This window comes from Apostichopus japonicus, chromosome 18, assembly GCF_037975245.1.
Source record: "Apostichopus japonicus isolate 1M-3 chromosome 18, ASM3797524v1, whole genome shotgun sequence".
Classification (NCBI taxonomy): domain Eukaryota; kingdom Metazoa; phylum Echinodermata; class Holothuroidea; order Aspidochirotida; family Stichopodidae; genus Apostichopus; species Apostichopus japonicus.
The window spans coordinates 5904124-5920298 of NC_092578.1; the positions used below are offsets into that span (position 1 = coordinate 5904124).

Sequence of the window (16175 nt, forward strand, 5' to 3'; positions counted from 1 at the left end):
GATGATCTGATCTTCAGTTACTACAAATTGCTCAACAGTTTATAAGGAGTTAATAAAGTCACGTTATATGATAAATGACACTTGTGTATGAAAATGGTGTGTCTTTGTCAGGTCGGGCCCTACCATGTCCCAAACCCTTATTTATCGGTACCGTGACTGAGGTGAATTTTCATTCCTTGGAACAACTACCCATTTAGCTTCCCATATGTCAATCTTACTTTTCAGCTTTGCTGTAGATCTGTACCAATGGAATGAGGGATTACAGCTGGCGATTGCATTGAATATTTATGTGAGCAGGCAGTTTGTATGTTATGTGGTTAATACCACATTGTAGTTTATAAGTAGTCACATGATAGGAGGATTACCATCCCTTGTGTCCATGGGGGTAGGAAGCTTCCAAAATGTTGGGGGGGACACAACATCAGAGGGGCACTTTCTCATTCCACAACCACCGATCGTTATGCTATAAACTGATACACACCGGCCATATCACTTAAATATATATAGTGTTAGCATGCTATCAATACTATTATGGTGCACTGCAACATTGATTTTTTTATTTATTGAGATTGTTTACTGTTAACCGTGCTACAAAAAGATATGGGATGCCATTTTAAAATAGCATGTGCACACTAAAAATAACCTTTAAAATAAATATTAAAATTAACAAAGGCTTAAGATATCCAAAAGACAGTTCTTCATCAAAGGGGCACATTTTTTTTGCCAGTAGTGCACATTTGCTATTTTGGAAAAAGTGGGGGCGGGGCACATGCCCCCTCCCCCCGTCTCCTACCCCCTGCTTGTGCCAGAGTCTGCATGATGGTAGCAGTGGTTGACAAACCAGGTCGGGCCCTGAGGACTACCATATCTCAAACATTTACTGGGGTCTGCAGTTTTCCTCTAGTATATTCCCCTGGGCCTCCTGATTAACTCTGGTCCATCCTACCCTCTTGTTTTTCAGGCCTAGACAGTGAGATAAACAAAGGAATGCCATAAGCAAAGCACTTGTACAAAATAATTCCATTCCCAGTTAATAGACAATTCAAAGCTATCAGGGTTGAATGGCAAAAAAAGTGAAAGGTGCTTGTTGGGTAAACGTTTCTAGTATTATAGTACAACTTGTAAATTTAAGAGACAATGGGTGTGAAACAACAGCAAGCTATAGTAGGGTTGACTGAAGGTTTGAAAGTGAGGTTGGAAATAATTTTACCTATCCTGTGTATTGATAGGATGTTAGAAGTAAAGGTTTTACAGCAAGTGGCACATTTATGATAATAATTTAAGCCTGAGCATAAACTATTAATGATAAGTTTCTTGGCCATGTAAGCCTCCTGTTAACTGACTGCCACCTCATCCACTAACACTATTGAAAACAAAGGAATGTATTTTTTAACATTTATATGTGAAATCTCCTTAAAAGAACAGTAAAAATGTCTTGAAATTAATCACATGATGAACTCAGAGAAAAAAATAGTCATTTTCAGAATAAATAGCCAAACATTAAGAAAAGAAATGGTCTTCTTGTTCCCCTATCTACATGGATACTTCTACTTTTTAGCTGCCTTATTAGCTTTCCCTAACATTTTTCTACAAATCACACTTAAAAACAAATCCAGACAGGTTTATCTTTTTTTCATCCCTTTTTTATTATTATGATTATTATAATATTATTCAATCAAAACTTCACCTCTTCAATTATATATATATTTGGAAAAAAAGACATAAATCAAATTGAATCAGATATCCACCAGATTAAGATCCCAAATGATAATAATAAGAAAGTCTTTATGAATGTGAAAAAGTAAAACAAATCGACTCTTAATATTTTTCTTAAATTCATTTTAGTACTTTGATCATATTTATTTGCACAATAATTACATGATTGAAATGGACTTTGGAAGTCAGAATTTTGGCCAAAATTATGTGTATCGAAATGACATGGTTATGAATTTTGGCACGATTTTTACGTTACGTTTATGGTGGCACTCCTTGGTTCGAATAAAGAAACAACTATATAAGGAAAAAATATTCCAAACTACAATTTTAGCAAAGATGGATACAAGTAACGGATTGTCAAGATTCAAATTCTATTATATTTATTGATTTCTTTATTTCATTTACAAAATCACACCTGTGAGGTGTATAACCAGCAGGTTACTTGAGCTGGGACAACTAAAGAATATTATGTTTTGATATTTTTGCAGTCTTTGTAAGATTGTGAATCAACAGTTCATATTTTCAAATCTTGCGATAAGGCAATATGGGAATTCAATATTTACTTTTGACAGGACCAAAGGAATATTGTTTTTTGCAAGTTCAAACATTGACAAATTCTGGAAATACTGCTTTATGATAACATGTATGAGACATTACCCTACTTTCCTCTACACCTCTTTACCCTCCTTCACCCTACAAATGCACACACCTGCATACAAGCACTTTGAATATCTCAATTATTTGGTACAGATCTCATAGATAACACCCCTGGAATTTCACAGGTTTACATTAATCTCATTATCCCAAAAGTTCTTAAGCACTTTGTCACACCACAGGGATTTTAATGCTAAAGGTTCTATCAATGAATACATGGCTGACATTCTGGGAGAGACATTATGTCTTACAATAGGATGCAGGGAATTTTATATTCTCTTCCTTATCTCCACACCCCCTCTCCCCTCCCTCACCCTACAAACACACTTTCAATACCATCACTGTTTTGTGCAGAATTCAAGCCTGGCATTCTCAGTGAGTCTGGGAAACAACATATCTTTTACAAGAGAATGCAGGAAATTTGATATTCCCTTCCTTATCTCCACACCCCCTCTCCCATCCCTCACCCCACAAACACACTTTTAATACCATCACTGTTCTGTGCAGAATTCAAGCCTGACATTCTGAGAGAGAATAAGGAACCATTATGTCTTACAAGAGAATGCAACAGAATTTGATAATCCCTTCCTTATCTCCACACCCCCTCTCCCTCCCTCACCCCACAAACACACTTTTAATACCATCACTGTTCTGTGCAGAATTCAAGCCTGACATTCTGAGAGAGAATAAGGAACAATTATGTCTTACAAGAGAATGCAACAGAATTTGATAATCCCTTCCTTATCTCCACACCCCCTCTCCCTCCCTCACCCCACAAACACACTTTTAATACCATCACTGTTTTGTGCAGAATTCAAGCCTGGCATTCTCAGTGAGTCTGGGAAACAACATATCTTTTACAAGAGAATGCAGGAAATTTGATATTCCCTTCCTTATCTCCACACCCCCTCTCCCATCCCTCACCCCACAAACACACTTTTAATACCATCACTGTTCTGTGCAGAATTCAAGCCTGACATTCTGAGAGAGAATAAGGAACCATTATGTCTTACAAGAGAATGCAACAGAATTTGATAATCCCTTCCTTATCTCCACACCCCCTCTCCCTCCCTCACCCCACAAACACACTTTTAATACCATCACTGTTCTGTGCAGAATTCAAGCCTGACATTCTGAGAGAGAATAAGGAACAATTATGTCTTACAAGAGAATGCAACAGAATTTGATAATCCCTTCCTTATCCCCACACCCCCTCTCCCATCCCTCACCCCACAAACACACTTCTAATACCATCACTGTTCTGTGCAGAATTCAAGCCTGACATTCTGAGAGAGACCAATGGAACCTTATGCCTCACATGAAAATGCAGGAAATTTGGTCATTTCAATCAATCAATTAGTATGTTTCCATGTGTTTATGATGACCCATAACTTGGTTGATATACAAACCTAACTGTCGTCTTGAGTTTGCAAGACAGAAGTCTTTGTAATGAGTAAGTCTCTCATAGATCTTACTGTGGGAGATACCAGGGTTCCAGAATTCAAGTTAGCATAAAATATTGCAATAAATAAAGAAAACCATTCAAGATGACAGCATATGTGCCTTGATGAAGTCATGTTTAGAGTTAATCCCAAGTCTTTAGACTTACTCAAGTCTTCAGTGTTTAATGGGACATTTAAAATCTCCTAAAAGGACAAAGACTTTTTTCTTCGCTGTTTTGAGAATTTCTTAATCACAAGTACCTCCATCACACAGACCAATGATAACGGTTGGGTTAGATCCTCCACTTAAGTGACTGTTTCGACTAAATTGTTTCCCCAGAGGTTAAATTACTAACTACAATGAGAAAGCACAAGACTACATCATTGGTACCTGGACCACATTGTACATCAAATGCACCTGTTTGCACTCAAGCTCCAAATTTACCACACCTACCAAATGCTAACCCAAAATGAGATTACACTTGATAAAATTAGGACACCCCCTGGATATTTTCACGAAATGAACATTAATAGGAGAGGAGGTAGATTTGAGACAGTGGGGCCACCAGTCAAATGTTCAGTGCTGTATTAAGTGCTGGCTGTGGTGACATTTTGCCCGCATGAAAATCATTGCCCTGAACATTATTGGAGGACCATGGCTCTAGGGTCCCCCCCGGTGTCAGATGGGACCCTGTATTCCATTACAAAATTATTGTCCATACTTCACCACAGAAGGATTAACTGCATTCAGTAATCAAATCTTTTAAAAAAAAGTCAACTTTTCTTCCCCTATTTTGAATTCAAATTGACTAACCAGAGTTAACAGTTTGTAAGATTTTAATATCAAAATATTATCAGAAAATTGTAACCAAAAATAAAGTTTCCGAGACCTATGGAAGACCAAGCATAGTCCAACAGAATCGCAGATTTTTTTGGAGACAGCTGTTATGTTTGATGTTCATTGTAGTCGAACTACCTTCATAGGACACGATGCAGAGAGTGTCAGAAAGAATGGACTCTCCTCGCCTGGTTGAAAGGTTGTAGGTCGAATATTGTAGATGCCACCTTTCAAACCCTCCAGTTGAAGAATGCTAAATCCCCGTCTGAAATGAAAACAATACAAAGTAAAGTTTACCACAATTTTTTCTTCTTCTATTGTTTGATGCCAGAAACACTTACAAAATGTTATCACTATGGACTATAATATCTTCTCTAATCTCTAATATCAACATTTCTCGATATCCAAATTCCATTTTCAGACAGCGACTGACAAATAAGACTGGCTGATCAAAAAGTAATACTGTGCAATCTCTCCTTCCTCCCAACTGTAACAAAATTGCTATCACTTCTATCACAGAACTGGCCATTGTTTTCCGGTTCAATAACAATGTCCATGAATTTGCTACAATTTCCACTGTATTCAACCAAAACAAAATGACTACATTAAGTTTACATTTCTTCCCTAATGGAACCCTTTGCTTCAAGGCAACACAAGTTCTCATCACCTGTATTCTCCGCTTCTTTGTACATCAAAGCTTTCCCCAACGCCTTCAGGGCTTACAGCTGTTATATCGAACCCCACATGGAAGTTTCTGGGTTAAAAGAAAGATATGTTAATAAAACAGGTATTGCAAACAGTCTGTATTAAAGATTCTCTCCTTATTTCTACAAAATGTTACTGCAACAGATCAAACTGGTAATTTCCAATTGTATAATATTTTTTTTAACTGTTGTTATGAAAGGAGGATTTACCTCCTATGACTGCACAACATGATTGATAATTTTCACCCATTTACTATTTTTGCACTTTTGTCGAAAACACACATAGGTAATAAATTTATATTTACTAAAAACCAAAGAGGAAACTATTCCAGTTGTATTTCAAGAGAAGTAAAGAGGAGTCCATCTTGTCTATAAAGAGTTTTTAGAGACTGGGTAAATGGTTTTATTCTCTTTGTGGATGTACTGTTTTCACTGACACATTTTTTTATTTGTTATTATTGTCATCTTTAATGAGGGTAGTCCTGCTCAGTGCACAAGCACTGCTTTCCAGAGAAGCTGTCAATTGCAGATCAAGTTCCCAAGTAATGTGACCCCTATAATAATGCTTCTTCTACTGTTTGGGGTGATACGAAAATTGATGTCAGGATTTATAGGGGAGTTTTCAATGTTGTTGTACTGCATAGAAACATCAGGTGTCTTATAGGCAATGTGTTAAAAAGAAAAGCTGCAGCAGCTGCAAAATTCCCTGCAGCCAGGCTGCATCAATATCAAACAAAAGACATTGTCTTTGCAGACCAGCAGTGCCTATTGTGTGAAGCTACACAGCACAAAAGACTATATGATAGCAGCAGCTGCAAAATCCCCTGCAGCCAGGCTGCATCAATATCAAACAATAGACATTGTCTTTGCAGACCAGCAGTGCCTATTGTGTACAACTGCACAGCACAAAAGACTATATGATAGCAGCAGCTGCAAAATCCCCTGCAGCCAGGCTGCATCAATATCAAACAATAGACATTGTCTTTGCAGACCAGCAGTGCCTATTGTGTAAAACTGCACAGCACAAAAGACTATATGATAGCAGCAGCTGCAAAATCCCCTGCAGCCAGGCTGCATCAATATCAAACAAAAGACATTGTCTTTGCAGAACAGCAGTGCTTATTGTGTGAAACTGCACAGCACAAAAGATTACATCCTACGTAGCATTGCTGCAGGATGCTGCAGGCTGGTACAACAGCCTAGTTTTGATGCAACAATACCTTAATAGAAAAAAAGTACAATTCTCATGGTTGGGTGGAAAGGTGCATTTGAAGTACAAATGTATCATTACAATAAATATCAAGTTGTATAACAAAGCATTGTATGCAGAGTTACGTTACCTAGGTCCTTTAAGATCAACCATTAAGTAATTAGATTTGGACTTCTCTTGGAGATTAACTTGGTAAATTGGGTTGTTAGGGAATGTCTCCCTGTTGTTGGCACAACCTCCTGCTGTCCTGCCCTTCCACTCTCCTGTTATCTGTCAAATCCAATAACAGGAAATGTGACTCATTATGATATATGACACCATTATCACATACATAGTACATACATGAGTAAAGTGGAAGAAGAAACTCTAGCAATTTTCCCTTCTCCCAATTACGACATTTTTTTATGAAAGGTGAATAGAAGAAAACCATGCATGTTGGTGGATTGGTGAGGGGAGTTTCAATAATAGGTCAAAATTCTCTTCTTTGGCTAAAAACAAATGTGTCATCAGAAAGTATGCAATAGTGATTAAACTTCAATGAATGAAACCTGGTGAAATACTTCTTTTATGCATAACCTGATGCAATGGACCATCATGATATTACGCTGTATTTATTAGATACATATGTCCAGCGGTGTATAAAACAAGAATGTCTCAAAGCAAATTCCACAAGAGGAAAGGAAAGTTATTTAAAAACAAAATACATGAAATTAATCAAATAAAATAAAGCAAAAACTATAGTAATGAAATTAAAAACATGAAAATAAATATGGAACTAGGAAAATTAATATTAAACTAAAATAAATATGAAACTATATCAAATAAATATTAAAATTAAAATGAAACTATATCAAATAAGTATGAAAATGAAAATGAAACTAAAACATACATTAACCACAGGAGCAGGCAAGATGGAAAAAAGATCAGTCATAAAAATTATAGAAATAAAAAGATGGGTTTTAGTTAAAGACCTTTTATGGCAATCATGAATTAAAATACACAAAGTCTGCAGCAGGGCATTCCACAGGCATGGTAGTCAAATATCAAAGGACCGGTCACCATAAATGTAGGTCTTATTTAATTGGTGGAAAAATGGGTTGATGCTTCTAGCAGTCATTGACTGATTCCTGAGCTAATGACCAAAGGGAACAGAAATGATAATCTTTCTAATCCAGCAAGATTTTCTTATATCTTGCAATCCTATCAATTTATTATTTTTCAAACTTATGAAAAATGCTATGAATCAATGTTGATTTAGCTCTCGTAGCTATTTTATCTTTGACTTGTGATATTCTTCATTCATTCTTCTGTTTTTTTATCACGTGTAGAGTACAAAGAGTAAGTATGAAAAAAAGTATGAAAAGTGCAAATTATACGATAAAGAGAAAGGAAGTAAGCTAAACCTTCTTTAGGGCTTAATAGGTAGAATACTCCCTGAATACTATAATAATAATAATAATACCATTATATATATATGTTAACAGGGAACTTCACAGACTAAAATGGCCTAACTACCACTGAACTTCAGAAAACAAATTATATCTAGAAGTAACATCTAAAAAATAATAATTATGATAAAAGATGAAAATTAGCATATTTACAGAAACCAAACAGTTACTTACAGACTTGTGGTATTTGTAGGGCTCTGGCATCTTGGACAATTTGAAATCACATGTACTGTAGACCTGTTAAATAATTTGAAAAAAATAAACCCACCAAATTATCATTAGCATATGGTAATTGCAACTGACATTGAAAGCAAAAGTCAGTTACAAAAGTGGATAAAAGTATATCTGAGACTATGTAGAATGACGATTCATATTGGAATGGTTGGGGGTGGGGGGGGGGCATTAACAGTGGCGGAGCGTCCATACAGTCAGGGGGGGCTGATGCCACCACTGACGGACTCAAATGGACTGCTGGCGCCCTTTTCAGCTTTTTACCATTTTTTACTTATTCGCGATTATTGACTGTTTTATTGCGCTCTCAAATACCTATTGACATTTGTCACATTTTGTTGGTGTAATTTTCTGACAAAATGGCGATGACACCTTTTTTATTCTTCGTTTATCTGCAAATTAGCAAGGCCCGGAAAGGGTCATTTCCTGCGATCTAGGGAGTATCTTTACTCAAAAAATTTCTGTGCGCTCCGCGCCAACCTGTGGTGGCGCTCCGCTTAGAAAGTGTCGAAAGCGCCCCTACAGACCATTCTCGCCCCATCTGACCAATACCCCTAGCTCCGCCACTGGGCATAAGAGGAAGCTTCCCCCTTCCACACACACACACACACATCTCCCCTCACCACATGACAAATTGAATGAATGCTTCTACAATGCCCCTCTCATTAGTAGTTGCATTACAGTCCTATAACCATTAGTATAGTCATAAACAGCTGATTCATACAATGACAGTCATTTTTGTACATCTTCTGGCATTGACATAGAGGGTTATCTTTAAAACAAAAGATAAACATTTTCCAAAGTAAACATAATTGCCTTGTTGATTCCAAATTTTGCCTGATGATGTTTTATCTGGAAGGAGGAGGGTGGAGGGTAGGGGGGGGGTATGCAGTGACAACCTCTGTCTCTTGCCTGTATCCAGCATTTCATATATGGGGCAGCTTTGTAGGGAGTGAAGGAGAGAGAAAGCAAGAAATTGAATGCAAACTCTTTTTGGAATGGAAATTTGCATCAACAAAATTGTACAGTTGTGTGTCGCTTTCCTCACTTGAAAAAAGCTGAGAGGAAGACTTGCTTGAAGTTGGGGACTTAACAATAATTCCATTACCCCGACAACGCTCTCACTTAACACTCTGTTTTAGAAAGACTCACCCTGAGAGAGTAATGTATTGTATTGCTCTTTTCAAACTGTGATATAATGACAGTATACAGAGATGTCCCTTTATCTTGGACAATCATCTTGCACAAATAATGCGGACTGTTGATCCTTGTGCCGTCCATGTATGGTGGTGGGTCATCTATAGGTATATAAATACAAAGGTGTAGAAATACAAAGGTGTAGAAATAAAAACGCATGTAAGTACAAAGGTATGTTAATAAATGTTATCTACATACACAGATATGTGAATACAAAAGGTACCTAACATGTATACATACAAAGGTATAGAAGTACAAAGGTATGTAAATACACAGGTATGTAAATACACAGGTATGTAAATACACAGGAATGTAGATACAAAGGTATGTAAATACAAAGGCATGTAAATACAAAGGCATGTAAATACAGTTTTAACGTCCGTACTTCTATAATGGATATTTTTTACAACGCTGCTATCTGTGGCGTATGGCGGTATTGTCTCGTCGGTTGGGGTGGGAACGCCACGGGGACTGACAAAGACCGTATTGACAGCATTATTCGTAAAGCGGGTAGAGTCATTGGAGACCCCCAATCAACAGTTGAGGAAATTTATGTGTGCTTGCTCCAAAACAAACTAGACATTGTTTGGAATGACCATGATCACCCGCTTCACTGTTATCTGCACCATAATATCATAACTAGGGGCACTGGCAGACTGCGTCTCCCACCCATAAGAACCAACCGTCATCGCAATTCGTTTATTCCACGTGCAATAAGGCTTTACAATGATAACTTGAGCCGTTAGGTCCTGCCTATGTGTGTTTTATTGTTCAGTTGTTTATTGTTTTATCATTCCGTTCTATCCCTGTTTTTCATATTTGTAACATAGCCATATTTTTGTACTGTCTTTTACATTTTATGTGCAAGATCTTAATTTCCTTCTTTGGAGTAATAAAGTTCTACTTATCTTATCTACTTATCTTAATACAAAGGCGTGTAAATACAAAGGTGTGTAAATACAAAGGTGTGTAAATACAAAGGCGTGTAAATACAAAGGCGTGTAAATACAAAGGCATGTAAATACAAAGGTATGTGAATACAAAGGTATGATTCAATTATCCAATAGAATCATCATTATTATAGCCTATAAATATAGCCCACTAAATTTAATTCCAGAGTGAATTAAACCCGTGGGGTGCAGGAGACTGGGGTATATGTGTTGTCAATACCAGCACCAAAGTATAGGACTGTGTTAGCCTGACATCAGTATGTTTGCCAATGAAGGCAAAGCATTTACCTTGTAGTGACCTATGTTAGCCAGATTTTATCACTACTGTGGACAATTTTATCACCCACTTATAGCAATTTTCACAGCCAGGAGCCCCAAACCCCACTGCCAGTTACCCCCTCCACAATGTTATGGGCCTACTAGGGATAGATCTTTTAAAGGAGTATAAATAACTAAGAAAAACTTACTAGGATAAAAGACTTTCTTTCCACCCTTGAATATCACCAGGGTGATAAATTCCTTGTTGTCAGCAAAGTCAGCCTGCAAGAAGGATGATGACGACAACAGGAAACGAAATTAACTACTTTTAATAGCTCAGATGTCAATTAAACTTCTAAGACTGTGCCATCGTAGAACAATATGAATATTGGTGGAAGCAGAAGGCCAGACAGAATCAAAATCTCAGTATTACCTAGATTGAGCGATGTGCAGCGTAGGGCGGGTATGGTGCTAAGGTCTAAGGCCTTAAGGGCCGGACTAGCCCAAGATAACATATATATACATTTCAATGACATTAGAAAGGTTAATTAGCTAATCAATTCAAACATGTGTAATATTTAAAATAGGCAGAGGGTTGCAAAGGGAAGAATTAACAGGTGAGGAGATCCAACGGTATGTGTGAGGGTGAGACAGTAATTGTTATAAATTCTGTATATTTTACATCACAAAAAAAACAAATATTTTAAAGTCCTCTAAACGGTCGATTCCCCTCTTTTCCACTCCCAGTAGCTTTTAAACTATTGATCTTTTGTATTCTTTTGATTCAAAAAAAATCAAGATGAAAGTTATTTCATGTAAAATGTAATAAATACTTTATATTAAAAAAAAAAATCAAAACGAAGTAACTACCAGAAATAATAATTTTATTTAACGAAACTCACAACTGAGGCATAACAATGACATTTTATGGTTGTCTTAAGGGCCTAATTTATACACTGATATTATCATTAATATCCCCCTGATTAAATATGCACTGAGATAATTCATGAATAACCTAAAGCATATTCACAAACTTTGTCAAATGTTGTTAAGTAAACTGACCTCTAGTTTAGACTGGATTTGTTGCCAATGGTAACTAGAAAAATAATCACACTTTTTTTACCTTGTCTGTTATATGCCTGGATAAGAGAATCCAAACAGGCCCTTGACCTTTGACCTCTAGTCGATACTGAGGATTGTTGCCCATGGTAACCACATCTTTCTTTGGCCCTTCACTTGCTGTCCACGTACTATACAATGACGGAATGTGAAAGAAAGAAATATGTTATCACCATAAGTCGTTAGGTCAAGTTTCCTTCAGTCACAGTAGAATGCTTTCCCATGGAATATAATTCTTTCCTCTTTACTATATCCATTCAAATTTCCATTCCCAATTTCCAATTCAATCATAAGGTCCAAGTTCGAATCACTCCAAGATAATGTATGTCATCCAGTTGCAGAGTTGTTGTCAATTGACAATTCATAATCATGGACGAGAAATACAAATCTAAGAGACTGACTTCGGTCAGCTTGCGGCGTTGATAAGCCAATGATGGCTTCTTCGCAAGTTCCTGCTTGCAGGAGGTTCTAAAATACATACATACATTTTCTATTGATCTATTAAGAAAAGCAATAACAGTTAGTTGACATAATGAATGAACTCTGTTATGTTGATTACCTATGCAGTACATATGTCCTTGGGAATAGTGACGGATTCCAGTTTAGGTAGAGAACGTCAAAGAAACGACACAGTGATTGGTAGTCGATCCAAAACACACCTTTGAGAAGAAAGGGAGGGAAAAACAGAGAAACATAGAGTTTAGAAACGGTGGGGGCAGGCGCGTAGCCAGGAATTTGCCAAGGGAGGGGCGAAACTGTAGATTCGGCATTGCAAACTATCTAAGCGTAGCGCCACCATGGTTGGCGCAAAGCTTACAAGAAAATTTTAGCTGAAAATGCCTCCCAGATCGCTGGAAATGGCACTTCCCAGGCCTTGTAAGTTGCATCTTAGCATTTTCTCTTTTGAAAATACTAGTGATATCATAAAAACATTAAAAAAATTTTTTTTAAATGCGCCCAAGGGGGGGGGGGGCGGCTGCCCCCTTCGCCTCCCCTTGGCTACGCGCCTGGTGGGGGGAAATAATATCGATACTTTGTAATGATTCATTCAAACTCTATAGTCCATCCTCTCCTCCATTTGATTGAGGAAACTAGACTGTAATTTATCATGTAAAATATGCCGTTTAAAAACAAATGTTGTGTGATTCAGTCAGACCCAAACCTAACCATACAAATTAATTTTACAATTTAAATTATATACTTGATTGCAGCAGTTTGTCTTTTGATGCTGTATAAGGTTATGTATAAGTTACTAGAGAGCAATGACAAGTTCTTTTCAAATCATTTTCATTCAATTCTTACCCACCTCTATCTTATTTACAGTGTTGCGACTATCTGCAATAACTTAGATAACGACATTAAGAATGCTAAAACTTTACTCTCCTTTGAAAGGCTGACTTTAAGTCTGATAATACTGAACAAGTATTATCAATCATGAATTTGTTGGTTACAGTTTTTTTTTTTTTTTTTATGAGGAGGATACACTACGATCCATTCTATTTCTTTGCAAAATGTCAGAAGTAAATTGATTGTAGCCCTCAAAAAGCAGTCAATTAACTCCCCAATTTCATACTCTACTTGAACAAAATTACCGTTATCAAATTGTTGAGCATTGGTAGGGTCAAAGTTCAACTCTTTCTGTAGCTGCAATGTCCAATTCTCTTTGTCAAATTCAGAGAAATTGCCTTTCCATCTCAGGTGGCTCCAAGGATTCTTCAATTGCATCAATTTCTTGCCCTGATCATTAAAATAGAAAATAAAAAATTTGTTTGTAACCAAGCAAAGTTGAGAGCAGGTTAATAAATTATTTCAATTTTGCGGCTAGTTACTCATACAACACACTGAAATCATATTCAGAAGCATGACTGAAGCGTTCGTAATTGTTGAAAGCAACAAGCTTTGAAAACATTCCATCATCCAATGATAGAAAAGTTTGTAAGTTTTCTTTTATAAAAGCCAACCTGCATTAAATTATAATTCCAGACATTTCAGTATGTGACTATAGTTTAAATAGCCCAGATCCATATCCCCTGACTTTCGCTCATAGTGCTCAACTCCCACCTCTTTTCCAAAAAATTAATTTATCCTTCAATTAATTTAATAACTTACCCTGATTTCTCTGATATCGAGTAAAGCATATGCATGAGTCGATACCAGGCCGGCTCTGTCGGCATCCACATCGGACATCGGCCCCGTGGCGACCGTCACCAGCACATCGCCCTTGTGAAACCGCTTCAGAAGCATCGCAAACGTTTTATCTTTGTCCACATCTTGGGCGTCTGCTCGCATGTTCACCCTCTCCGGGATCCAACCGGTCAAGGTGTGCAGGTCAATATTCTGAGCAGTAAAAGAAAACGTGAAAGGATCCTGGCTTCTACTGAATCATAAAATTATCATTATTATTATTATTTTATCATGTATAAAGTAGTAATCACCTTAATACTGGACTATTTCCCTATTAAACCTCACACACTTTCAATTAACAGTGTTGTTCTAGGACACATTATACTATGTGCTATATTACCTTTTGTTTATTGCATGAACCTTTTCCTCCTGTTTTTACTGTGGATTCATGCTTCTTGCTGTGTTATAACCACTTGTTTAATTTCATGTTACATCTTGATAACTTGGACTGATGCCTTGATAACCTGGACTAACAGTGTTTTTACTGTGGATTCATGCTACTTGCTGTGTTCAAACCACTTCTTCAATTTCATGTTACATCTTGATAACTTGGACTGATGCCTTGATAACCTGGACTGACAGTGTTTTTACTGTGGATGCATGCTACTTGCTGTGTCATAACCACTTGTTTAATTTCATGTTAAATCTTGATAACTTGGACTGATGCCTTGATAACCTGGACTGACAGTGTTTTTACTGTGGATGCATGCTACTTGCTCTGTTCAAACCACTTGTTTAAGTTCATGTTAAATCTTGATAACTTGGACTGATGCCTTGATAACCTGGACTGACATGTTTTTACTGTGGATGCATGCTACTTGCTGTGTCATAACCACTTGTTTAAGTTCATGTTACATCTTGATAACTTGGACTGGTGCCTTGATAACCTGGACTGACAGTGTTTTTACTGTGGATGCATGCTACTTGCTCTGTTCAAACCACTTGTTTAAGTTCATGTTACATCTTGATAACTTGGACTGATGCCTTGATAACCTGGACTGACAGTGTTTTTACTGTGGATGCATGCTACTTGCTGTGTCATAACCACTTGTTTAATTTCATGTTAAATCTTGATAACTTGGACTGATGCCTTGATAACCTGGACTGACAGTGTTTTTACTGTGGATGCATGCTACTTGCTGTGTCATAACCACTTGTTTAAGTTCATGTTACATCTTGATAACTTGGACTGGTGCCTTGATAACCTGGACTGACAGTGTTTTTACTGTGGATGCATGCTACTTGCTGTGTCATAACCACTTGTTTAAGTTCATGTTACATCTTGATAACTTGGACTGATGCCTTGATAACCTGGACTGACAGTGTTTTTACTGTGGATGCATGCTACTTGCTGTGTCATAACCACTTGTTTAATTTCATGTTAAATCTTGATAACTTGGACTGATGCCTTGATAACCTGGACTGACAGTGTTTTTACTGTGGATGCATGCTACTTGCTGTGTCATAACCACTTGTTTAAGTTCATGTTACATCTTGATAACTTGGACTGGTGCCTTGATAACCTGGACTGACAGTGTTTTTCTATTGATACATACCACTAGCTGTGTTATAACGATTTGTTTAATTTCATGTCACATCTTGATAGCCTGGACTGACAGTGTTTTTCTATCGATACCACTAACTGTGTTATATTCATTTGTTTGACTGCCTTATTAATCTTATTAGCTTTGACTGATGTTTTGATATTACCTGAACTGACGGTACTTTTCTATCGATGTTCACTACTAGCCTGTGTTATAAACACTTTCTTAATGTCTGTTCAATCTTGATAGCTTGGACTAAAAGTGAATATGACTCAGTCGGTAACACTGAAGTGGTTTTATTTTCATGAGGTCACAGGTTTGCATCTAATTCTAGTGAATTCTTCCTTAGCACTTTTAAAACTTAGTAAACTCAATGCAACAGCTATATAGAGGTTTACACTTCACTGAATACAGTTTCAGAAAGTTGAATGACTCAAGTAGCCACACAAATTAAGAAACTTGACATTACCGCATTACAAGTGGAGTGTTAGCTCAGTGGTTAACGCCGGTGCCTTCCAATCATAAGGTCCCCGGTTCGAGTCACTCCAAGATTAATGTATGTCGTCCAGTTACAGAGTTGTTGACAATTGACAATTCATAATCATGGACGTTAAATATGAATGTAAGAGACCGACTTCAGTCAGCTTGCGGCTTTGATAAGCCAATGAGGCTGCTTGCAA

At 37.1% G+C, this 16175-nt stretch overlaps 1 protein-coding gene across 1 annotated transcript in view; it reads right to left on the reverse strand.

The window, feature by feature from the left end:
• Positions 1 to 1692: 1692 nt before the first annotated feature.
• LOC139958394 (calpain-7-like) overlaps positions 1693 to 16175 on the reverse strand; it is a 52046-nt gene continuing 37563 nt past the window's right edge. Inside the window, exons 11-20 of the mRNA XM_071955447.1 lie at positions 13877 to 14104; positions 13360 to 13504; positions 12327 to 12426; positions 11772 to 11898; positions 10858 to 10930; positions 9396 to 9541; positions 8187 to 8249; positions 6695 to 6834; positions 5318 to 5404; positions 1693 to 4915 (exon numbers count right to left, since the gene is read on the reverse strand). Of these exons, the coding sequence (XP_071811548.1) occupies positions 4771 to 4915; positions 5318 to 5404; positions 6695 to 6834; positions 8187 to 8249; positions 9396 to 9541; positions 10858 to 10930; positions 11772 to 11898; positions 12327 to 12426; positions 13360 to 13504; positions 13877 to 14104 (1254 nt within the window). The 3' untranslated portion in view covers positions 1693 to 4770. The remainder of the gene's footprint in view (positions 4916 to 5317; positions 5405 to 6694; positions 6835 to 8186; positions 8250 to 9395; positions 9542 to 10857; positions 10931 to 11771; positions 11899 to 12326; positions 12427 to 13359; positions 13505 to 13876; positions 14105 to 16175) is intronic.